This window comes from Sphaerodactylus townsendi, linkage group LG03 (assembly GCF_021028975.2).
Source record: "Sphaerodactylus townsendi isolate TG3544 linkage group LG03, MPM_Stown_v2.3, whole genome shotgun sequence".
Classification (NCBI taxonomy): domain Eukaryota; kingdom Metazoa; phylum Chordata; class Lepidosauria; order Squamata; family Sphaerodactylidae; genus Sphaerodactylus; species Sphaerodactylus townsendi.
Window position 1 is genome coordinate 15,775,623 of NC_059427.1, and position 24,544 is coordinate 15,800,166.

Genomic DNA, 24,544 nt, shown 5'->3' on the forward strand with positions numbered 1-24,544 from the left:
ATGAATATTAGACAGTCAAAGCTCACAGAAGTTTATCTTGCAGTAAAAATTTCAGTCATAAGATGCTGGGGGACTCCTGTTTTGTTTGATATGTGTCTCCTGGTTTGGAAGCTCTAGGTAAATATGCTGGGCGGGGGAAATCTTAGACTCTCCCCAAGTCCCCTTTCAGTAAAATGAAGAAGTCCTCCTTCCCCTTTAGTGAAGAAAACACAACAAAGAATAACCTAGGCTATCAGGGTTAAGTTAGAGAATTTCTTTTTTTTCCACCATGTTTATTACTAATATACAAAATATACAAAACAGAGAGGGAAACATCTCTTCTCCTCAGGAAAGGGATTGCTGCACCCACTTTTTTGGGGGGAGGGGGAAAGAGACAAAAGATGTAGTGATGAGTCCACATCTTGAGAGCCAGTTTTTCTTAAAAAAAACCTGCAGCCAACGATAATGTAATCAGGAAAACAAAAGTCACCCCTCGCCCCCAAATTATAAGAGTAGAGTTTTCATAGAAAACAGGTGGTAGATTTCCCCCAATGACAGCTTTAGCACCAAGAGAAATTTTTTATCTCTGCAGTCAGTGGGGGGGTTACTGCAGGGGGCACCTTGGGTAAAGAGGACAATGTGCAAGGGGGGCGGGGGGGGGGAAGCTGCTAAAATCCCCACAACCCACGTGGTCTTCAGGCACAGTAAAGATCCCGCACAGTACAGCCAAGTGATCTACGGGCATCTGCTTCACTTTCAACCCTGCCTCGCACACGTTCCTACAAGGGCAATAGCTTTTCTGCTGTTTCCTCCAGACCAAAGCAAAAGTTCTCAGTGCAAGTCTGGTGCCGGAGGCCAAATACAACGCAGAATCCAAGTAGGACTGAGTGGTGGAGCGTCCCCTTGTCCTTTGCTGGTTTTCACAGGGATATTTACACGAATAGTTTTTTTAAAAAAAAAATCTGTAAGTCTCTTGTGCTTTCAAGTCATTGGTTGCCTCCTTGCGCTGTGAATAAGGAGAAGATTCCTTGCAGTGGTTCCTCTTTTGGGGGTTGTGGCATTTCACCAGTAGCAGCAAACGTGGCAGAAGGGATCAGCCACCTCCCCTTGCCCCAAGCATTCAAAGGGCCTCACAGAAGCCATAAAGTGGTGGATGCAACAAGAGTCCAGAACTGAGGTTCAAGCCCCCATGTAGTCCATGGCAACGGGAATGTGCGCTGCCACCACAGTTGACGGAGAGAGGCAGAGAGGAAGGGTCCTTGCGACTAGGGTAAGGGTGGCCCGTTCACTCCGGGGTGATAGAAGGCACAGTTGTTCTCGTATCGACAGCTGCCTTTCATGGTGAAATGACGACACACGGGGCGCTTCGACCTGTCTGAGAGGCACAAAATAGAAACAGGACTGTCAGCCACAGCGGCTGAAAGGTTTAGGAGATTCACACCCCGTTGCTGTCAGCATGCACGGTTCTACTCTTTCCCCTAGCCTGACTCCATCAAGAACCCAGAATACAGCACATGAGCCTGTTAAAACGGCAATAAAGACTATTTCAGCAGGTTTACGCAGGAATTATGACTGCCAGCATGCCTTGGCAGGAAGCTGAAGGAATCTTTCCCTCAATCCAGCCCAGAATCGATCCCTTTGAACAGCCTATCTTTTAGTAGCCAAAGAAAGCAAAAGAAGCCAGCCAACATGCAATCCCTACTCTTACAGAATTGAATGTTATTGCCTTTCTAAAGCCCAACCTGCCAGGGCAGAGCAATCCACCCTTCTAGTATTTACCTCCTCCATGGCCTCCTCCGTGGCCTCCTCCGTGCCCCCAGCCGTGGTCCCCTGGGTGACCTCTGCCGTGGTCCCCTGGATGTCCCCTGCCATGGTCCCCAGGGTGGCCTCCTGGATGCCCCCTGCCGTGGTCCCCTGGATATCCCCTGCCGTGGTCCCCAGGGTGGCCTCCTGGATGCCCCCTGCCGTGGTCCCCAGGGTGGCCCCCTCCACCATGACCTCCATGGCCTCCACCGCTGTGTCCCCCTCCGTGTCCACCACCTCCTCCGTGTCCTCCTCCGTGTCCGCCACCCATGTTGCTGTTCGGAGGTCCACTCCTGCCGTTGGGGGGCCCACTATTGCGTCCACCTCCTCGCCCACGATAGGGGGGCTCTCTGCCACCACGCCCACGGTGGAAAGGGCCAGGGCCAGGGCCAGGGCTGCCACCCCTCATGCCTCCATGGGGCCCACCACGCATTCCACTATCAGGAGGGTCCCAGTATCCGTCATTACACTGAGGAGGTGGCGGGCCCATCATTCGAGGCCCACTTGGCACACCAGGACCTGGGGGCATGTTAGGGCCTCCTGGGCCTCCATGGTGTCCTAAGGGAAACACAACAGGAACATGATGAGCATGATTCAGGATCAAGATCCCCTCTCACAGCCCACCACAGATCATGCCCTCCTTTTCCACCCCATCGCAGCACGGTGTCTCATGCCGGTATTTGTCAAGCTAGGAACAACCTCTCTACACTTACCAGGCATGGGTCCTGGCCCTCCAGGACCAAAGTGCTGTATGTTTTTTGGCCCTTGGGGGAATCCATTGGGAACTGGGCCAGGTCCCGGTCCAAGAAGTGGAACTGTAAAACAAACAAAGCCCTCAAATAAACAGAGCCCCCAGACTGAGAATCCCCTTCCCCTTTGACAGTCTTGCAACACGTTATTTTATATTATGCTATCTTTGGTTCTTAAACTAAAAACTTTTGTAACTATTATTGTAAGCGGCTTTGAACTAAAAGGAAAAGCGGGATACAAACGTTTTAATAAACAAATAAACAATTCAGGAACTCAAGTGTTCAGACAGGGGAAAGCAATGTGGCCGAGACCCTGCTGAGGAAAAGCTGTATTCTACACAGAAAAACAGCTGATGAAAAGATGTGGTTCTCAATGACGGCTAGTTTCAGGACAAGAGTGGGGGGGCATTCTAAAAGTGACCACGACCAACTTACCTCCCGACGGACCCATTCCTGGCTGTCCCTGCAAGTTGCCCAGCAGGTGTTTGATCTTGTCTGAATAGTCCGGTTGCTTCATCAGCTCTTCTGTCTTGTGATTGTTTGAGCCTCCCTGTGTTTGCGTGCAAGAAAATACGGAGTTAGAGAAAGCAGTTTAACATGCAGCCCTAATCTGTCCCCCGTTTGCTGTACCCAATACCAATATGTCGATACCCTACTTGGAAAAAGCTAGCTAGGGAAGACTTTTCGACAGTCAATAAATCTTGACCTAGACCAGGTCGCCAGAAAACGGGTTTCCAGAAAGAATCCCATTTGTCTGCTTCTCTTCCAGGTGCAGTGTGGGAACTAAAAATATTTCTGAGCCCATTAGCTGCACCTGATTGAAGGTACTAGGGGTAAGAGCACGAGGAATTAGCTGGGATTTGGGGACTCTACTGCGCTTGAGGGCAAAGGCGGCTCTCGCATGCACACCGGCAAGGAGGCTAGGAGGTCTCTCTTTTCCATTAATTAATTTCCATTAATTAATTTCCATTAATTAGTTACGCTGCGGTTCAAGACTGCACTCTGGTAGCTCTAGTTACCATGATAGAGGTGAGGATCTCTTGTACGTTGAGAGAGGAGTTGGGGTTAGGGCCCTGCGGGTTCTTGACTGCCCCCATGCTGCCAATGAGGTTGGCCAGGACCGGGGGCAGCTTGGAGCCCCCAGCTCCATCCGGAGACTGCGAGGCGGTGGCTGGGTCGAGTCTCTCCTCGTAGGCAGCCTCATCCATGGAGCATTCCTGAGAGAGGTGACAGAGGAGACATAAGGAGTCAGGAGGAAATGGCTACTGGGGAGCTGGCTGCTCAAACCCAGGGGCGGGGAAGACTGGCAAGAAGAAATGAGGGGAGAAAGGGAGGCTGGCTGCTTCAAAGGGGGATCCAGCTGCACTTGTGTCTAGAATATTCCTCTTCTCCAGCTTGTTTCCCCCATACAGAGGGGAAATAGAGACAGAGAGAATGGGAGGATATGGCACAAAACTCAGGACTGCTGATACTGCTGTTCTAACAAATAATGTCCTCCCTGAGCCGGGGGCCTAGGAGCCTTGCCTACCAGCTGTCCTGCTCTAAACAAAAACCCTTGTCGTGAGGATCTCTGGCCAACACTCCACTCCCACTCCTGCTGCAGCCCACTGGAATTTCTGCTCAGAGCAAGGGACAGAATGTAAGAGGGCTGGGACAGACTTACCTCATCCAGAGGGATGAGCTTGGGTGGCACTGGCTCATAGGATTCTGGGTCAGGCTCGTGAGGGCTGTCAGGAACACTAGAATGACAGAAAAGAGCAGCTTAGATTTAGCAGGGAAAGAGAGAGAGAAGACGACAACAGAAAATGGCTTGTCTGTCCAAGGTTAGGATTATTACTCCTTTAGCAGTGGTGGGGTTGGGGGGCAGATCAGAATAAAAAAATTCCGATGGGCAGGCCCTTCATTAAACTCTGTCTGCCTCATAAAAGAACTGAGAAGACAAGCAAGGTCAAAACTGTGAGAAGCTCCAATAGGAAAACCAGAATTATCAAGAAGTGCCCAGAATGAGGCTAGGCGCTCCATGCTAGTTCTCGGTTGTCCCTGCATCTCCTGCTGAGTCAATCAATCCCCCAGTTAATCTTCTACGCACAAATCATACACACAGAACTTTGGAGTCTCAGGAAAAGGTCTCTTGTGCAAGCCCTTGAAGCCACCCACCAGAGATGCCGGGGAAGAGCCCAGGAATCTTGCCCATGTAAAATTATGCACTTGCGCGTCTGCAGGTCATCCCTCTCACCTCTCTTTTGAGAGAAATATCTCCTGCAGAATGCCTTTCTCTCGTTCAGCCTGAGCGAATTTCTCTTGGCTGCCACTTCCTGGCTGCACCAGTGGGGCCAGCAAGTCAATGGGCTTGGGGTAGATCCACGGGACCTTCTCCTCCATGGCATCGTGGCTGAGCCGACGGGCAGTCTCAAAGGCCTCGCGGTCCTTCAGCATCTCTCGCTTGGCTGCCTCTCCGAAGTCCTTGATCTTGTTCACATTGACTGTGAGGATGGAACGGAAGGGGACTGGTCAGCTAAAGACATGGTCTGACAAATCACTGGACAACAAGGGCTAGAGACACTCGTGTGCCGACAGGACAACAACATTTTAAAGACCAAACTAGATCATCATGGTACAAGTTTTGAAAAAGCCTATTCTACCAATTGCATGACGGTAATAATGAAAGGGTGCAAATATACCTACGGAAGGAAATATCAACGGATGTTGAAATCAAGTCCAAGCAAAAATGAATACATGTGTAACAGGCAGGGCTATACATTAGGCGGCTATTCTGAGGTCGCGCAGAAAACCCATAAAATGGGGCACTGTGTTCAGAGTTAATTCCCCTAGAATTCCAGTTTTTTATCATTTATGCATGGCAAGTTCTTTTACGGCTGTGAACATAGAAAAGTGTGTGTCCAGTGTCTGCTAGGATCTTGCAAGCTAAAGTGTGGCTCAACAATAATTTAAGTGGGGCAAGATGGGGGGGAGGGGCAGGGCTCTGTACTGATACCTGACCCACCCCTTCACCAGCAAACCAAATATGCAAATTTCAGTGAATGTGAGTAATTTATGCAGATTGAGAAAGGCCACTCACCACGCTCCGTCTCATCCAGTTCGAAGTAGAAATATTCCCGCAATTTACTCTCTTCAGGCCAGCTCACTGTCTTCTTCTTCTTCCCCTTCTTTGTCAGCTGCGTTGAATCAACAGGGCTCTCCACTGGTTTAGCATCGAGCAACCCACCCTGTTCAGAAGAGCCTGCACAAACACAACACACAAAAGCATCAGTGACATGACTTTCGAGGACGCTTATGCCTCAAGTACCAGGAACAGACGGACAAGGAAACGTCCACCACCAGTCTGGACCAGGTGGTAAATTTAGCCAGGATTTTTATCAAAGACACTCTTCCCAGGATGGCACAGGCTTGCTGAATGTGCCCAGTAGCAAGGGGCACTCCACTCTCCTATTACTGTAGCTGTGCCTTGCTTACCTGTCTCCATGGGCTCAGGAACCTCCACAGCTGGTACTGGGGTGCCAGGTCTATCTGTATCCATAGGCTCCGATGCAGGGTTCAGTTCTGGTGAAGACGGCTTGGGAGTACTGGTCTCTGGGACTGGCTTCCCTTCAAAAGGACTTGGCTGAGGATTGAGGAAAGACACATCAAACCATTATTTAGGCACTAACATTCCCTGCAGGCCTTACATCCACTCTGAAAAGCCAGGTTTGCAATATACTTTCTAAACTATTGTCTTACCTTAGTAGCTGTTGGAGACAGGACTTTCTTTTTCTTCTTGATCTTGATCCCTGGGACAGGCGCAGAGTTTAGGGCATCCAAAAAGCCCAAGCCTTCCATCGCTAGAGGGAAAAGGAGAAGGGAATTTAAAAAGCAGTTCTCTGATCCAAGCCTCTTCCGCTCCACTTTAATGGCCACCAGTCTCGTTCGGTAAGTGCAGGAGTCTACCACCACTAGCTTTTGTGCATGTTCCTTCTCTGGAGAGCAGATGTGTGAAGACTACATCAACAAAGAGAGAGAGAGACTTACGTTGTGGGGGGATGATCTTCACTTTAATTTCCTTCGTAGCATTTGGAGTGGTGTTGAGAGGCTTGTATTTCTTCTCAGCTGGTGGGTTGTCTCCAGCTGGCACAGATACGCTGTGGGAAGGAAAGGTACACACAATCAAAATGAAATAAAGGCACCAGCAGGTTGAGGAATGGCAATCCCTTCTCAGTCTGAAAGACTTCCTATAGTTCCTGGTCACTTTTTCACCGACACCGAAGTGAACTCCAAAGGGGAAAGTCATTATTTTGATACAAACTCATTGTGCTCAAAGCAACAAGATAGCATTGTCCCGGTTTTATGTTCTTTGCATACGTGTGCTTTCATAGTATTTTCTAGGAAATAAAAACTAGTTATCTCGGGTCCCCTGTTCCCAAGAGAGGGGACCTCACTTGGCTCCAAAAGGACGGACAGATGAATAGCTTTCTTGATTCTGTGGCTAATGGTGCATGGCTTTTCTTAGTTGGTGGATCAATTGGGTCTCCAACAACAGAGGAGACTCTGGTATGCTAATTATTTACACCGGTAACACACACTCGGCTAATAATATATTAACAGTTCATGGCTCGTATTACGTTTGAGTTACTTAAGCCACCTTGCCTGTTTCAGTAGGCTCTCCGGCAAGGTGGCATAAATAGCAAACTACATCCCATGTCCCACTGTTAGCCATAGATACGAGTCTAGGGATTCCTTGTTCTCACCCAAAGATCTGTGGCTAGAGACCAATGAAGCACTAGCTTTATAAACGCCAGTATGTGCTACAGAGGGAGACAGGAGTAGGAAAGAACATACCACATTACTAGCTTCAGAGCCAACATCAGTGACAAATGAAGGTCAAAGAGATCGAAATATTTTTCCTCAAGGCTATCGTAATTTGGGGACCAACCTCTGTCTTTTCAGTGGTATTGGCTTAATGTTGTATTTCTCCGAGGTTACTGCCATGCTGGCATTCTTCTTTGAAGGAATGAGCGACGGAGTCTCCATTTCCAAACCTGCAAATCAGAAGTAACAGCGGCCATCAGATCTCATTTTCAACATTCAGCACCTCAAGAAGCACCAGAATGTGCAGATCACCCACCCATCCAAGAAAAGTGGATTCTGGAGGTAATGGAACACCACAAATGTTGCTGCTGCGGCGTGTTATTCCTTCAGGCTGGAGAGTACACACTCAGCCCACTTACCAGTTGAACGGAACTTGGCATGGCTGGGTGCTGTAGTGCGTAAAGACTTCGGTTTTTCTTTCTTTTTCTCAGGGATCTCCTCGGGCTTGGCTTCTGATTTGGCCTCCTGAGGCTTCTCTTGAACGGCTGCTTTGCTTTTACTCTCCTCTTTCCTCTTTTCTCCCGTCTCAGCTCTGCCAGAAAATTAACGGAAGGTCAGAAGCCTCTGATGTGTAATATTATTGTTATTATTGTGTGTTATTATTATTGTGTGTGTGTTATTGTTATTGTGTGTTATTATTGTTAGTGTGTTTGTTTTTAAGAGGTAATCTCTCCCTAGCACTTCAGGAGGGCAAGAGAGGACGACCACCAGAGTCTTTCAGTTCAACACACAATCACAGCTTTACCTTTACAGAGCTAAGAGACGCCTCCTCTACACTTAGGTTCCTAGAAGGCAACTAATCTATCACTGTAAGGCTATTTAAGAATATCACTATCACTAAGAATATCACCTAGAAAGCAACTAATCTATCACTACAAGGCCGTGGTGGCGAACCTATGGCACGGGTGCCAGAGGTGGCACTCAGAGCCCTCTCTGTGGGCATGCACAGAGCCCCCCCCCTCCCACACATCTAGGCTGGCCTGGGCTGCTGGGCTCAATTATTAGCATTAAACCTAAGACCTAGCTTTGGGGAAGCAGTGTAGGTAACCCTGGTAAGCGCTGTTAAACCCCACTGATTTTCATGCAAAGAACTAAAGCGCGATCCTTTACCTGGGAGTAAGCTCGGTTGCTGGCAATGGGGCTTACTTCTGAGTAAACCCTCCTAGGGTCGTGATTCACCCGTTGGAAGAGTTGCATGGTTGCTTCAAAGCAAAGCCACCGACTACCACCAAGCTTTCTCCCGAGTAATGCACGCCTCGGACCCAACTGTTTTTTTTCTAAACTAAAACCTCAGGATTCAGGTTAAATGGCCATGTTGGCACTTTGCGATAAATAAGTAGGTTTTGGGTTGCAATTTGGGCACTCGGTCTCGAAAAGGTTCGCCATCACTGCTATAAAGCTATTTAAAAATAAACCTTCCTGGCCCAATTTCTAGAAAATCCCGTTGCCTGAAAGTGGTTTGTTTATATATCTGTCACTCTAACTCTCTATCTATGGCCACCACCAAGTAGGTATAATCCAACTACATGGGCCCAGATTTCTACATTATAAGATACTGCCAACAGTGTATTGAAAAAAATTGTTGATTTTACTTCAGGCTTGGCTATCATACACCTTTAAATAACAACATCTGCAGTAGAAAAAACAAAGCAACTTACCTGTAGGTTGTATACTTCTTTCTAAAACTGAGATAGTACCCATCCAGTAGCTTGAAACTAATATGAATAACAGCCTGCGAAGCTCTAGAAAACGATCAGAAACCTTTAGGGCCCATGGAAAGCACAATGAGCAGGTCCTGAACGGCCCTTCAGTATGAAGACTCATACCCACCCAAGAACTCACACAGCAGAACTTCACAGAGACCCACAGAGCGATTTCTAATATATAAATATGTATGTGTCACAGTTTTAAGTAAAGAAATGTAACATTTTTACCTTCATCCTCACTGGACTTGCTGAGCTGTTTCACCAGCTTGGCAGTATTATTCTGAAACAAATGAAAGGACAACGAACAGGTAAATCACAAGAAACAAAACCACAAGCATGTGCCCTCAATGCCGCCGCTGCTGCTTCCCTGACTAACCTGTTTCAGGTGGTCTACTGTAAGGGGCAGGTGCTGCAACGTGAGCAGAATTTGCTGAAGCAGCGGCACATTGTTAGCAGCTTTTGAGCTGGTCAGCCAGGTGTTGAGGAGTTTGTAGCCACCGGCCTGAATGAACCTGTGGGAAAAGACACATATTGTGGAGATAAGATCACTGGTAACTATTTCTTGCCTTTTTACCCATTCTTAATTTTCATCCCACCCACCCCCCTTCTTCCAAGGAGCTCGCAATGGCAAAGATGGTTCCCCCTTTTTTCCTTACAATTACCCCGTGATGTCAATTAGCTAGAAAGTGACTAGCCCCAGAACATTTGGTGAAGTTTGCGGCTGGATGTGAACTTCAGCCCAGATCTCCTTCATCCTAGTCTGAGGCTCATTCCGCACATGCAGAATAATGCACTTTCAAACTGCTTTCAGTGCTCTTTGAAGCTGTGCAGAATGGCAAAATCCACTTGCAAACAGTTGTGAAAGTGGTTTGAAAACGCATTATTTTGCGTGTGCGGAAGGGCCCTGAGATTCCCTGCCACACTATGCTCCTTCCACCTGAATAGGTTTCAAGGAGACCCCAGAATAATTATAAGCTGCAAATAAAGAAATAAAAATCTGGATCTGATTCTACCCCAATTGAACCAGCATGAACCTGTCATTTGGTTAAAACTAATTAAAAACAGTTTGAGGCACAACAACCAACACACAAACAGGGTAAAAAGGAGAATAGGGGGAAAAAACACTTAAACCAAGAATGATAAAGCTACTAGTGAACAACTGATTACGCTGCAGCAAAAAACACAAAATCACTAGAGTATTACATCATCCTAACTACTATTGAACTAAGACAGGGGTAGGGAACCTGGAAACTCCAGATGTTCAGAAGGCCATTCAATATTTCAGCATGGCCAATTGGCCATGCTGACGAAGAACTGATAGGGTGCTGGACCCTGAATATCGGAGAAAACCTACTGAACTTTAAGATCTGAATTTTTTTCCCAAATCAATTTCATAGCTCGCTATCCAGAAAGCCAATAGCCTACCATAAAGTAATCCAGAACCATAAAAACAAATTGCCAAACATGCAATTCCTAAAGGCGGGCACAGGGGCAGAGCTCAATTTCTCCAGTTTTGTTTATCCAATTTCCTTCTGAGGAGAAAATAATCAGTCCTTTCATGAGGTGCTCCTTATCATCCACATTCCCATAAACACATGCTGTGAGCACCAACCTAGCATCCTGGCCTTACTTCCTCAGCTTTGCTATGACTATGTCATGAGCCGCACCACCAAAGGAATGTAATCTTCAACTGCTTATCAACTAGGTTCCCAAACAGAGAGCTCTCAGCAGCTTCCAGAGGATCTCTGAGCTACCAAAACTATAGGTATACAGAATCAGGCTTCCCATCTACAGACCAGGATCCATTTTGTTCGGCTGAATCTGGGATCAAATCCACTAATTCAGCAAGACTGTGTCTATCATGGATGTAAGTCTGCTCATTAGACACCTTCCTAATGCTGTGACCCTTTAATACAGTTCCTCATGTTGTGGTGACCCCCAACCCTAACATTTATCCATTTTACAGATGCAGAGAGTCTTAGGCGACCCCTGTGAAAGGGTCGTTCGACCCTCAAAGGGGTCTCGACGCCCAGGTTGAGAATCACTGGACAAGGGACAAAGCTAATATTCTATAACTCTCCACTTCCATTTTTTTTAAAGTAAGTGCAGCCCTGATAAGGACGAAAACATAAAAAATGGCAGGAAGCATTGTGATGGTTTAAAAAACAATGGAGTTTGATTTCAAAGCTTTCAGGGGTCAGGAGTCAAGACCAGAGCTTGCTCTCTCTCACCTAGCTACTGTTTCTTGCGTCCCATCTGCATTGGTATTTATTGTGTTCTTTCATCCTCTTGTTATTTTAAAAACCCAGGCCTAAAAAATATTTTAATTTGCAGACACAAAGTCACCCCACCCCCTGGCCCTAGACAGCATAACTATGTACATTTCAGTCAAGTGACCAGCTGGCAAACGAACAGCACAAAGTGGCAGTGCAAATTACAGCTGCCAAACTGTCGTGGCATTCTCCTTCCAGCTCGGCTTAAGTTAGCTTACTGAAACTGGAGGTTAAAGTCCAAAGTCCTTCCCAGTAGCCCTGTTTAACCAAATAATATCTTCTTGTTGGCCCTGAAACTAGCAGGCCCAGCCTCATTCTCTTGAAATGTGCTAGTTCTTACTTTGACAGGATGTCTTGTGTCCGGGTCTGTAACAAGATGTTCAGGTAGATACAACGACTGACCATCTTCTGAGCATCTTTCATCAAGCTAAATTGGGGATGAGGTGAGAAAGAGAAACAAGGAAGAAGACTTTATTTACAGTCAATGACCAGATATATTACAAATCTCCAAAAAATCTACAACAAAACAAGAATGCAGATCTCTCTCCCGTATTCCAGCACTATCCATCTATATATCATTATACTCTGTAAACACACCAAACAGCATAAAAATACTAGACAAAACAAAAATATCTAAGGGGGATACCATATTCAGATCATTTTTTCTTTTTCATAATGAATAGACAGAATTTTGCTACCCATTTAGTAATATTCTCCTTCTTATCTTGTAATAGTTTTTCACCACAAACTTTATCAGAACAATATGTCATTTTGTGTAGTAGATGTGACAGGCATTTTTTCCTTGCCTCCTCATAAAGGGGACACTTTAATAACATATGCTCTATAGTTTCTACAGAATTCAGAGAGCAAGAACATAACCTTGCAGCATAAGGTATCTTTTGATATTTCCCTTCTAAGACAGCAGAAGGTAAATGTGCACTTCTTGCGAGTGTAAAAGCTCTCCTTAGATCTTTGTTATCCAGATAAGTTAAATAAGGAGCAGGGGCAGTGATATATTTCTGTGTATAACATAGAGGAAAATCTGAATATCTTGCCAAAGAGAAACAAGGATGTATCTTAGGTTTTTATTAGAGCTAGAATACCCAGGAGAAGAAAAATGTTTACTGGACAGATGTCGGTAAGTTATAGGGGACAGGGAATGAATCCCTTCTGCTAGGGAGACACAAATATTCTATTTATCTCAGACTCTGGCTTTTGTTAATTCTGAATAATGAGTATTCATTGTTTCTGTACAAAGACCATGACAGCTGTTCTGCACTAGGGGCGCATCTTACATTACACTCACCTGATGAGTCATTAAATTATTCCCTACCTGAACAATTGTTGACCAGATGGATAAGTACCAACCCCACATGTATTGTAAGCTAGGGGAAATGTGGATTGCTGAACGGTGTGCGTGCTAGTTCAATCATAAATTTTATGCTAAACACGTACTTGAAAATTTTAGTAATGCCTTCGTTAGTTTTTACTTCTCCATCTTTTCCAAGGAAACAATCCAGTCCTTTCAGGAGTTCCTTTGGGTCTATTGGTCTGGAGCCCATGGTGGAAAAATCTGCTAAAATACAGAGGAAGAGAGGTTACGGGTTACTAGACTCCACCCCAAAATCAAAATATGAAAGAAAAAACATATGGAACAAAAATTCATGTAAACAGATCAATGCCCTACCAAGTGCAAAGTATTATATTACCACTCCTCAGAAAATCCATACAAGGCAAAGTGCTTTACAATTTCCAGGACTGTAACCCAAAAGGACTTTGTTCTTACTTGGCCAAAGACAATTTGAAACTGTATTGCTAAACTGAAGAAGAAATTCCATTATCTGTATTCCAGTATGCTTTAAAACAAATAAAACAAGAGTTTCCAGTCCTGTGAAGACTCTTCAGGAGAGCAGAGATCATGGCCTTTTGTACCACTAAAACCACTGCTATCTTTACAATTGTCATTGAAATAGACAGTGAAAGTCAACTAAGCACCTTTGGCGCAACACATTAACATTGTACTGTTTATAAGTGAAATGGAATGAGTTGTCTTGCTTGTTGGCTCAAATGTTATTGGATATCCAGAGTCAAAAAATGTTTTCCCTCTGTAAATGGAGTAAAACAGATTTCTTCAAAAGGACTTGCTCAATGGTTGTTTAGTTACAAAGTAAGCGTGGTATTGTTAGCTTGCAGCAACTGCAGTGCCAACCTAAGCAGAATTCCTGCCTTTTAAGTTTAATTCAGATGGCGGCCTTAGAAAGTGTAACTTTGCTTAAGACAATGCTGTCTTTCCTTTCATAAATTATGAGAATCCTGTGGTCATGTCCCTAACATTTGTTAATAATCAGGCAAGATGGACAGGGTCCAATGTATCATTAAATAGTGGGTGAAGTTAAACTATTAAAACCAGCAACCCATTTTATTGAAGGGAAAGCACCTGCAAGGTCCATAGTATCCCTTTAAAGAAATGCAGCTCACAACAGTGCTCCATACATGAGGTAGATGGCTGCAGAACAAGGGCCACTATCCTTTTGCTCTTCAATGCAATCATTGTATTACATCTTAATAAAGGCCATAGCAGCTCACATTGTCTGCAAGACAAAGTAAGCAGCAGCTAAGACTCACCACTACACACTTCAGCTAGTGCTAGAAGAGCAAGTGGTTTCTTTTGCAGCATTATACTAGAACCCTCCCATGCTAGCTAATATTCAATTCCATTGGTTCTCCCATATACTTATTCTGCAGATCAACACACTACACCAGCACTCATAAATGGAACAGCAGTGTTTATGCCTCTATACTCCACAGCAATGGAGAATTGGCTGCTGGATCCAAGGTCTTTGAAACTATGCATGTGCCTACCCCATAAAACTATTGCAGAAAGCAGGAATTTTGTGCGCGTGGTGTCATGAAGTGTACACCACATGGGTTAAAAACCCATAGATTATATGCAGTTTGAATACCAACTTTTGATTTGGTCTCTCTGCAGATGCAAGACAGCCTTGTGTTGAATTTTAGCACTGAACGCCTTCTCTAGAATCCCTGGAAATGAAGGCCTGATGATCATTTTCGATTTGGTGAGGAAGTTGGCATATTCAGGTCCAGAGTAAGGGAGAGCAGATTATGAGAAAAGAAATGGATTTTTTTAGTTGCACTCTTAGAAACGGTTAATATTCCAGAGCAAGTTTGTAGGGAATGTAGAAGAGTGACGCTGGACAAGACTGTAAATGAGTCTTTGGATATCAAAGAAACTGCCTTCAAGTTTTGACTTGAATGATTGTACAGCGCACAGGAAACTTCTGGGCTGTTAAGGCAGTTGGAGTAAATAAGTGTCTGTTGTTCCTTCCCTGAAGAAAGTCTTTGTGTATGCACTTGCCAGTTTGGACTACAAACAGAAGCTTGCCAATATTTGTAGTCACACTGACAAGCAGTAGCGGTGTAGCTACCTGTCAGTTTCCTACTGAACTAATCCTAGATCAGGGGTCTGCAACCTGTGGCTCTCCAGATGTTCATGGACCACAAATCCTGATGGGAATTGTAGTCCACGAACATCTGGAGAGCCACAGGTTGCAGACCCGTCCTAAATGCTCTGGATAGAAGGTTGCAACTATTGGGTGTGTAGAAATAGCTTAAGAGGATAATTCCCCCATCCACTTAAAGTCATTGCAACATGCAACACGACACTGCTGAGAGCCCTTTGGACAACGCTCAGAGCCCTTAGGGGGTGAGCGGTATAAAAGTCTAATAAATAATAATAATAATTCCTTCATGCAGTTTAAGAACTGCCTGTGTTGTTAAGTGGACCCCAGAAGTTTTGTATGATCTTCAACTAAAAAGCCTGAAGGATGGTTGATCCTTTGCAATGCCTATCAAGGATATCAGTTAAGTGACTGTAATGTTACTGCTGCGGTGCCACTTCTCCCTGTTAGTCATGTGTGCTGGGTCAGATCTAAGGAAACTGTCAACATTCTCAATTACAACCCAGCAATACGTCATCCACTGGTCATCAAATTAGGAGTGGGGTATTTTACTTTGAAAGGGCCTTCCTGTTCCACAGATTGATCTCCACACAGGACTCCCTCCCCACACTGCTTTTTACAGCAGTAAATCAGCATCCCCGAAATCCAGGGTGGTTTTACATTCTTGTCTCGAGTGCAGATAGAATAAAAAGCAGGTGTCTCCACTAATGGCAGGATTCCATATTCATTTGAAAGGAAATAAAATCCAAGCATTGTGGACAGTTGGGAAGGAGTGAAAGCAGTTGTTACCGGTTTGCAGCAGTTTTTTTTAAAAAAAATATGGCATCGGTAAAGTTGTGAAGTATTTGCACTGAAGATCCACGGTAGTTCACCCTGTGGTGGAAGCCAGATGACCAAGTGGGCTTTGGAGACTGAATTCCCCTTTCACCCACAATTTGGCCTTCCACATACAAGGCTATGCACTGGTGAGGAAGACTTAGGACTGGTGATGCTTGACCTCAGTCTGCTTTGGTGGTAGAGGACTTCAGTCTCCAGAGCTGTCAATCTGGTACATTCCAATACGAAATTCCCAGGAAAGATTGAAGAAAAAATAAACAAACAAATATGCACTTGTGCATAATGTTCACAACATGCTAATTGATGCTATATGCCAAGTTTTAAAAGCGGTCCCTTGGGTACGAGCACACCCTACGCCATGATGGGACATGGGGATGTTTGTTTACAACCCTGAATGACGATAAGGTTGACCTGATAATATACTCCCATTTGCAATGACTCCCACATCAGGCCAATACTCATCTTAAGACCACCACACATTATTTAGCTTGAGCAAGTTTCTGAAACTGGAGAAAGCCACTAACATTCTTCAGCATCCATCGCTGCTGGCCTGTGGCTGAATTTCCCACATAAAATGTACGCTGTAGTTTTAGACCCACATGAATTACTTAGGTAAGTTGGGAAAGTCTTGTTTTACATCTTGGTGTGGCTACTGAGAACTTGAAGCTCCATGCAACTCCCCTGACAGCCAATAGGTTATCTTGAGTTTCGTCAGGTGCAAGATCAAAAATAAACCTTCAACTGACTAGTCCAGAGACACCTTAAAGACCAACACATGTTTTGTGGTACACATTTTCATGCCTTCCTCATGTCCCTGGTAAAGTGGGCTCTACTCAAACACTAAAATGTGCAATAGCTTTTAAGATATCACAGGAATTGGAATTGATACATTAATATTGTTTACTCTCTGAAAGTTATTTATATGAATAACATGATTAGTCTGGACCAACCTCCCCAATAGCCATGAAATACATCAACCCCCATTTACAATTACTTCAGTTGTGTATGCTTCTCCTTTAGCAATGCATTCTAATTTAATTTTACCCCCAGCAATCTGGGTACTCATTTTATCAAATTTGGAAGGATGGAAAGCTGAATCAACCTTGAGTCAGCTACCTGAAACTGACTTCCGTTAGAAATTGAACTCAAGTCATGAGCAAAACTTTGACCTTTTATAAAAATGTTGCTTTTTAAGCCCATTTTTAAGTGTTCACACACAACTCCCAGATTACAATAGCTTTCTTTTTTTCAGATTGCCTCCACTGAATCTCTCTAGAATTTGAAAAAAAGCAACATGAATACATCTACATGTGCAAGCAAACATAGCTAACCCGAACTAGTTTGTAAAACATGATACACTGCAAATGTTTAGTAAGTCAGGAAAGCTGTTCTCTACTCTCTAAAACAGTTGCAAGTTGCTCATTTAAATACAGGCTTCTGCATTACCACTGCAATCATATGCAGTTAGTTAGGACAAGTCTTGCTAAACTTGTTGGAACATGCTTCTGAGTGAGCATGTGGGGTATCATAAAGGTTTATGAACACAACCAGAGAAATTACAGGCAAGTCTGTGATTGAATGCAACTGTTTGCATCACTGGGGTCAAAACCCAAACCCTTCATGAGGAAACCTGATAATTGATTATGTCAATTTAACTATGTAAATTTTCAAGCTGTCTGTACTAGGTCTGAACAGGACTGTGCATCATTCAAAAAGCTGTAGTTAAGGCCTAAAATCTTAAAGGAAAGGTAAATCCATGACAGCATGATGCCTCCCTAGTTTCCCTGTGTAAATTAAGTGTGAACACTATTCTCTATTGCAAGCCATATAGTTTAATACATAGCTGCCCTTCTGCCATATGAACCTTCACAATTTTTTTCCTTTCAGCAGTCCAAATCTTGAGCAGTCTGAGCATGGATTCCAACAGCTGCCACTATCATGTAAACATCTCTACAGCTTGCAGAATAGCACAAAAGAGTTTCTCTGTACGACCAAAATGCTCAAGAATCGTACTTACTTGAAAAATCTTGAGTTTTTAAAACTAGGAAAGAAGGCTGAGCTAGAGACTGGGTCATGTTTTAAAGAGGCAGTTTCTGTGAGGTATAAAGGACCTAACCTCACAATCTGGCATCATAGTTAAAAGAAGTGACCGGGCAAATAAACCCAGCATGAAACAAGACTTGCATGTCAATCATGTCTTCTTCCAAACCAGAATCACTTCATCCTAACTACTTAGCACAGAAATTAACAGATGAAATTTGAAATAATGAACCACTTCTATACTACCTTCAGAATCAACGAGTTCATTTTAAAAATCAGTTAAAAAAATGTAAACAGGAGGAAATGTTCCCTTTCAACATTCCCTTCCATTAATCCCAGGGAAGGTCCTCAGTCACCCAGAAACAGTATTTCAAGGGGCATTTAGGCCAGCTTTAGGAAGTACAAAAATGTTGCACTCCTGTGCACAGAATGTTGACAGGACAGGATGTGTCTTACATAACCTTTTTTTTACAGAAGAACCAGCTTCAAATTCTCATGGCCTATAGACATTGGTGGCGAACCTTTGGCACTCAGATGATCTATGGACCCCTACAGGATTCATATCCAGCCCCTGCCAGCACGGCCAATTGGCTGATGCTGGCAGGGGCTGATGGGAATTGTAGTCCATAACATCTGGAGTGCCAAAGGTTTGCCACCACTGGCCTATAGCCTGAAAGGCAGTGAATTTACCATGGTACCAAGCAACCTGGTGTCAATAATGCCAATTCTATTTAAAAAGAACTATCCTCTCCCACTTCAGAAGTCAGGCACTCATGTTAGCATCCCTCAATGGTAAACACAATGTTACATGGCAAGAAATCCTTCTAGTGAAGCACTATAGGAGAACTAAATGCAACTTATTTACAGTGCAATCCTAAAGAGAGTTACTCCAGCCTAAACCCACTGACATGAAAGGACTTGGATTGGAGAACACTCTCTTTAGAATTGCATCGTAAGCTGTTATTCTGAACACTTAACCCTTGACTCCATCAAAGTTGCCATGGATATTAAACATACATTAACATTAAGGGCTACGCTTCAAATAGGAGAAAATGAACAAATATTTAGCAGTTTTAAACAGAAGTGCGAGACCACTGACATTTCCTGTAATTAAAAAAAATAACCAATGGTTAGACTAAAATTCAGCAATAATCCTAATTTGCAATACACAACCTGCAGCTTTTTGAATAATGTCTAGGCAGAGAAAAGACATTTTAAATTTCTGACACCTGTGAGATTAACTGTACCAAGCATTCCATTTCCACTGTATAAAGCTGAAGAGAATCAAATTTCTGTCCGAAACAGCACAGCAGGCCAGAAATGAGCCAAGGAACCTTAATCAGTTCCTAACAAGGTATTCCTATCAGAGCGCTTTGTGTATTAAGCGCTGCCAAATGGTGGGCAGCCATTGTCAGATGTAAGCCAATCATCCACAGCTGTGTGCTTCTATTATACTGCTGAGCTAATCAGGCAAGGCATCTTGAAGACCTTTTTATAACTAGAGTTTGGGCTCACTGAAGCAGATGTTACTATTATTAACCAAAGTGTTGAGGAAGGGGGCGCCCGACCAATAGTGAATGTCACCAGAAATCACAAGCAAAGCAGTTCTAAGCATCTATTTAGCATAACCTCTTCCCAAGTGCTCCAATCCACCTGAAAATGAATTATCTAGGATTGGATGCCATGAGGAGAGTCATATGGTACTTACAGTTTAGAGTATGGAATCAGGACTTTAATCCACTGAAAAGTTATCTTCGTATTCTATAATCCTATTGCGTTAGCAAAGTGGGTTTTTAAAATGTTCCCAAGGGAATTACTACAGCTTGATAGCTGCCGTTGAACATACCCCTCGCTGCACAATAATAGCGCAGATGGAGAAGCACAAAATTGCTACTAAAATTCAGCCCATGTAGGGATTCTGAAGGCCTCCCAAGCATTTTCTTCCTCCTTTAAAGTAACTAGGGAGAAACTGAACTGCATCAATGAAATGATTCAAAATCAGCATTTCAAAAGATGGCAGTCCCAGTCCCTTTACCACTACTGTCAACTGGAAGGCAATTAAACTAGCAGCATTTCCCCCCTAAAGCCATATTCTCTGGATGTACTATCCTACTGATGTTTCAAAGCAACCAACACCATGAACTCCCATCTGTGTGCTAGCCTCTGAATTAGTTTCAGACAGCACCAAGATTCCAGAAAAGTATCCCTATATGATATAACCCTGAAGATGTTTGCCAGAAGTACATCCCACTTCACTCAGATGTCAATCTCCAAGCAACCCCAGCTCTGCCAAGCTGGTATGACAGATGCAGCAGAGCTGCTCTTCAGTCACCTTCCAGACCAATTCAAGGCAGGGTGCCATATAAAGGAAGTTGGAGAAGTTGCTCTTAAGGGATGGCCCACAAACCTTTCTGATTTGCAGACACTTATTTGGAAGTTAGGCCTATATAACATTCCCTATAGGCATGCTCAGACCTGCCAATTCTGTTCTGGACCAGTACAAATAGAGGACAAACCATTTATTCGCAAGGGAATAGTTCTTCCCTTCCCAATTCTTCTAAACAGAGGACCAGACAGAACAAAGAACTAACCCATCAAATTGGGGACAAGGCTCTAAGTCCAACTTCCAGGTTCTTATACAATCAGCTGAAGGAAATGGGATGTCACAGACTTGTTGGGGTCTTTCACAGGAAAAATACAGCGTGGTCAATTTTTCAGCTGTCTTTTACACCATTCATAAGGATCATTCTAACCTGTTTCCCCCAAGTCTTATGACATTTCATTGCCTCACCAAAAAGGCTGACACAATAATGTAACTATCACATCTGATCAAGTAATGTAGTTAACAGGGTACAGAGGTGAACCCTAAAACAAGACTCAGGAAGCTTAAGTCCATCGGGCTGCTTTACAGGACTGAAGCTCTTTTCCTAGGCTTCCAGAATCAAGGTTTTAGAACCTTAAGCAAACTGAGATTCTAAAAGAATTGTTTCCCCATCAAGGGAGGGAATTCTTTGAATAGTTAACTGAAGGGAAACTTTCCTCATGTCCTTTCCTGTATTACTGGATTTCTAAAATAGCAGAGTGCTCAAGCATTCACACGCCTCTTCTACAGAGAGAATTACTTCCAAACCAGAGTCCCACAGCACACCTTGAGTAGAATGCTTAAGAACCACTACAGCTTCAGTTAACCTACTCTGGACTAGATAACAGCATCGTAGTTATGGAGGCTGTACAAAATGCTCATCCAATCGAGTCTAAATCTAAGACGCAATTAAGATGGCTAATTGTTATCATCTTGTACCTACTGTGAACAGCAATGTACTATTTTCCCAGGTCACTACCCCTCTAATTAATGTTATCATGACTGAAGGTAAAGAACACACTTGTCTAAATCAGGTGGATGATTAACAGAAACCCAACTTCTGAGTTCACGCATTGAGATGCAGTAATCTTTCATCCAGTTAACACTCCTTTGTTAGGAGTGCTGCCTTCCCAGCAGAGCATGCCTCACTTGGTTCCCCGCCCCCAAGTTTAAGTTACCCAGATAGGGGCCTGGCTCTTATAAAGCACTTCAGCGAGTTCTTTAGTTCTGGATGAAATGAGAAGTGCTTCTATTAACGCTACCAGGTCCATGTTTTCTAGTTAAAATACTGTCAATGGTTCACTGGGAAGAAGACTTAACAATATGAAATGCTACCACCGGAGGCGTAGATGGAGGCATTAAATTCTGCTTTGTGAAGCATTTCCCCCCACCAGAGCAAAGAATGAAGACTTAAAGGAGGGGGGGGCACATCATAATGGCATCATTTTAAAAATGCTATTTGATGCTCATGCAGACCTATTTAAGAAACTGAATTCTTGTTTTTAAATAAGACACTAATGTCCTCAGCAGATTGGCAAACATTTAACACCCTTAAAAAGCCTGCATGCATCAGTTGGTGTTACTGCATGGCGTTGACAATGGAAGAGAACAGTACCGAAAAAAAAAATTAAAGACAAAGTGGTCTGGAACAGAAATGAAGGTTGTGAAATGTAATTAATACCAGAAAGATTTTGCTTACCAGGTGGAATTGTGGCTGTTTCCCTCCCATTGATGAGGAAATACATGTGCTGGCTTCCCTTTTTCCTAATGATCACTTCTTTCCTAGTACATTGTACAGGAACTGTGGAATGTGGCAAATTAATACAAACTTATCCCCCCAGCCCCAGACATTTGTGTGCATGCGGCCACCCAACCTTTTGTCATTAGTTCCTGAAAGTGTCACTGACACTTAAACGTTTCAGGTCCAGTGGTAGCATTTCATCTTTTTAACAGTTTGATTCAACTATGAAATTTGCTCTCCTGAATAATCCTAAAAGGACTAAAAGATTAAAAAGGGGAGGGGGGAAGAACATACAATAGCTGCCTAATACCAATATTGGCATTTTAACCAATTTATCTTTATATAAAGTACAGCAGACATGGAGAGATCACTGAAATCCACAGCTCGCATGTGATGTTGGAACCTAAAAAGAAACCCAGTGGATTTATGATAATACTTTGCACTTATATTAAACCATACCTAGAGATTTCCTGTAGATGAAGTGGGAGTGGAATTTCATTAATGTTAAGACAAGAGGGAGATGAAGGGTAAACTAGTCCTGCCCTCCCCCCACCATCTCTCCTTCCCTCCATCCTGTGACTGCTTGCTCCGGGCGCCAAATGAAAGCCATTCAGGGGGTGGAGTTTGCTACAAGCTGCTTACATCAGCTCCCTGCCCAGCAAGCCTTGTGGGTTCTCTTCTACCAAAGGAAGGGAAAGAAGCAGCCGGCGCCATTTTAAGCAGACTAGAAAAAAGCAAGAGGCTTCTGAATCTACTGAGAAAACTACAGCAACACAATCTCCATCACAGACACATATTTGTATTTTTTTATGTCAGTTCTATAAACTAGAACCTATTTAACATAAAATTGAGGGAAAAAAAGCTGCCTTGTTCAAGCGCCAGAGATTCAGAAGAATCTCATCGCCTTAATTCATTTTTGCCGCGTTAATAGCCCCCCCACTCCCATGCTTTCCCACTACACATGGGGGGGGGGTTGGAATAAAAATGGAAATATCCTGTAAAGGAAAAAAAAGCAATGCTGCTTGTCAGGGACAAAAGATAAAATATCACCGCCATATTGCAGCAAGGAATCGGGGAGGGAGAATATAAAAAGGACGAACATTTTAAAAGCACATTAGACCTCATTTGAGTCCAACAGATCTTTCAATTAATGAGGGTTTTAAAATATATTGGACCGATTTAAAGCGATTTTCCCAAGCCACCTTGCAATCTTTATTTCTAGATTGCCACCTAATTTTTTTCCAGTTTTACATACCTACATATTACATCATTAAAGTTTGCAAGTAAAAAAAACCCACAAAAACTTTCAACATTGACATCAAATTTAAAAATAAGACGAGGCTATGACAGATCATCCTGTATTTTAAGCTCATTGCCACTATGCAGAGTTATTGCTCTCTTGGTCCCTTCGACTCTTATCCTGCAATCTTTATGTACAGATTGCTTATTTAGCTCAACTTCCACGTCTCCCACACAAAGAAGTAGTACTTTATGGCTCAGTTACCACCATCTGTTATGTGGGAGCTCATTAACCCTTGACAGTCCTGGAGACGATGTATTATCTAAGACCACCATCGAACTCCTTATAAATACGCATTTTTGGTAGCAAAATGCCCAAATTGTAAGGGTTAACACCTCAAATAATCCCCACTTCCCCTCCATTTTTTTTGGTCTTTTCTTCGTGCCATTAGCTCACTTCCACATGGATGATATTTTTTTGGTCAGTTGGTTGAAAATGCGACACTTACTATCCAATTATTTTTCTCGTCGACAGCGCCTCAAGGTTTAGCTTTTTTGGATTAAGCTTTGTTTTTAAAGAAAAAAATGAATTTGGTTTTGCTCATTTTAAAAAAATAGCAACTTTTTGATGGTCAATAAAGAGGCAAAAAGCTGCTCACTAAAAAACCTCAGGGAAGATTGTTGCTAAATATTAATTTTGATTTTTTTATGTTTTGGTGGCAGTTGTTCTCCTTCAGGTCATAAAGAACTTTAACAGCTTCCCAAGACAGGCGATCGAAAATGTAGCTGGCTTTTTTTGTGTGTCTTCTCAGAGGCTCAACTGTAGGGAGATTTTTTCCCTTTGTTTCTTCAAGCAAATTCAGCAGTTTCTCACGACCAAAGCCAAACCTAGAACAGGAAGAGATTTAAAAAAAACAAAATTAAGATTTTTTTGTTTAAAAGTCCCCAAATGCACATTATTAAAATAAATTATTTAACACTTAGCCCCATTACATTATATAAAATTACCTAAAACAAAGCGCTTGATGTGAGGAAGGACATCCGACACGAAAATAAAAGGTAACAAAAACGTGAATTTAAAAGTTTAACTGATCGCTAGGGAGTGGTTCGGCCTCTCTTTAATGAAAACTAAGCTGAAAGCTCCTGAAAGGGGCAATTTGCCTTCAATACAGCCCAACACACTACTAGGAACTGAAGGTATTAAGTACGACGTCTTTTTAATACGGGGAAAAGGGAACAAAAGAAGTAACAACGTAACCTTTTTTTTTTTTTGTCCCCACCCAAGCCGTTTCCCACGATAACGTGTCCAGAGACATTGTACTCACCTTTAAACAGACCCCAGAATGGCCGAACAGGGCGCGCGCAGAGCATTTTATATTAGGCCACGCCCTCCCCAACATTTCCCCCTCCTTTCGGGGCGCGCTGCGGTACAGAACAAAGTGCGGAGAGAGTGACCCCGCCCAAAGTTAACAT

The 24,544-nt window shown here is 43.5% G+C and overlaps 1 protein-coding gene and 1 long non-coding RNA gene across 2 annotated transcripts; both read right to left on the reverse strand.

Moving 5' to 3' along the window:
* Nucleotides 1–238: 238 nt before the first annotated feature.
* Nucleotides 239–12,946, reverse strand: PPP1R10 (protein phosphatase 1 regulatory subunit 10). Its single transcript, XM_048489677.1, has 18 exons — nucleotides 12,829–12,946; nucleotides 11,714–11,800; nucleotides 9,477–9,612; nucleotides 9,329–9,380; nucleotides 9,053–9,136; nucleotides 7,754–7,924; nucleotides 7,459–7,564; nucleotides 6,558–6,667; nucleotides 6,270–6,370; nucleotides 6,006–6,153; nucleotides 5,611–5,772; nucleotides 4,768–5,014; nucleotides 4,195–4,270; nucleotides 3,551–3,748; nucleotides 2,967–3,081; nucleotides 2,496–2,597; nucleotides 1,759–2,340; nucleotides 239–1,354 (listed from the first exon to the last, which is right to left on the reverse strand). The coding sequence occupies exons 1-18, from the start codon at nucleotides 12,933–12,935 to the stop codon at nucleotides 1,245–1,247; spliced, it is 2,694 nt and encodes an 897-aa protein (XP_048345634.1). The 5' UTR covers nucleotides 12,936–12,946; the 3' UTR covers nucleotides 239–1,244.
* A 3,902-nt stretch (nucleotides 12,947–16,848) lies between these two features.
* On the reverse strand, nucleotides 16,849–24,375 carry LOC125428981. The gene is made up of 2 exons (XR_007243922.1): nucleotides 18,386–24,375; nucleotides 16,849–18,221 (listed from the first exon to the last, which is right to left on the reverse strand). It is a non-coding gene; the product is annotated as an uncharacterized LOC125428981 (long non-coding RNA).
* Nucleotides 24,376–24,544: the final 169 nt, after the last annotated feature.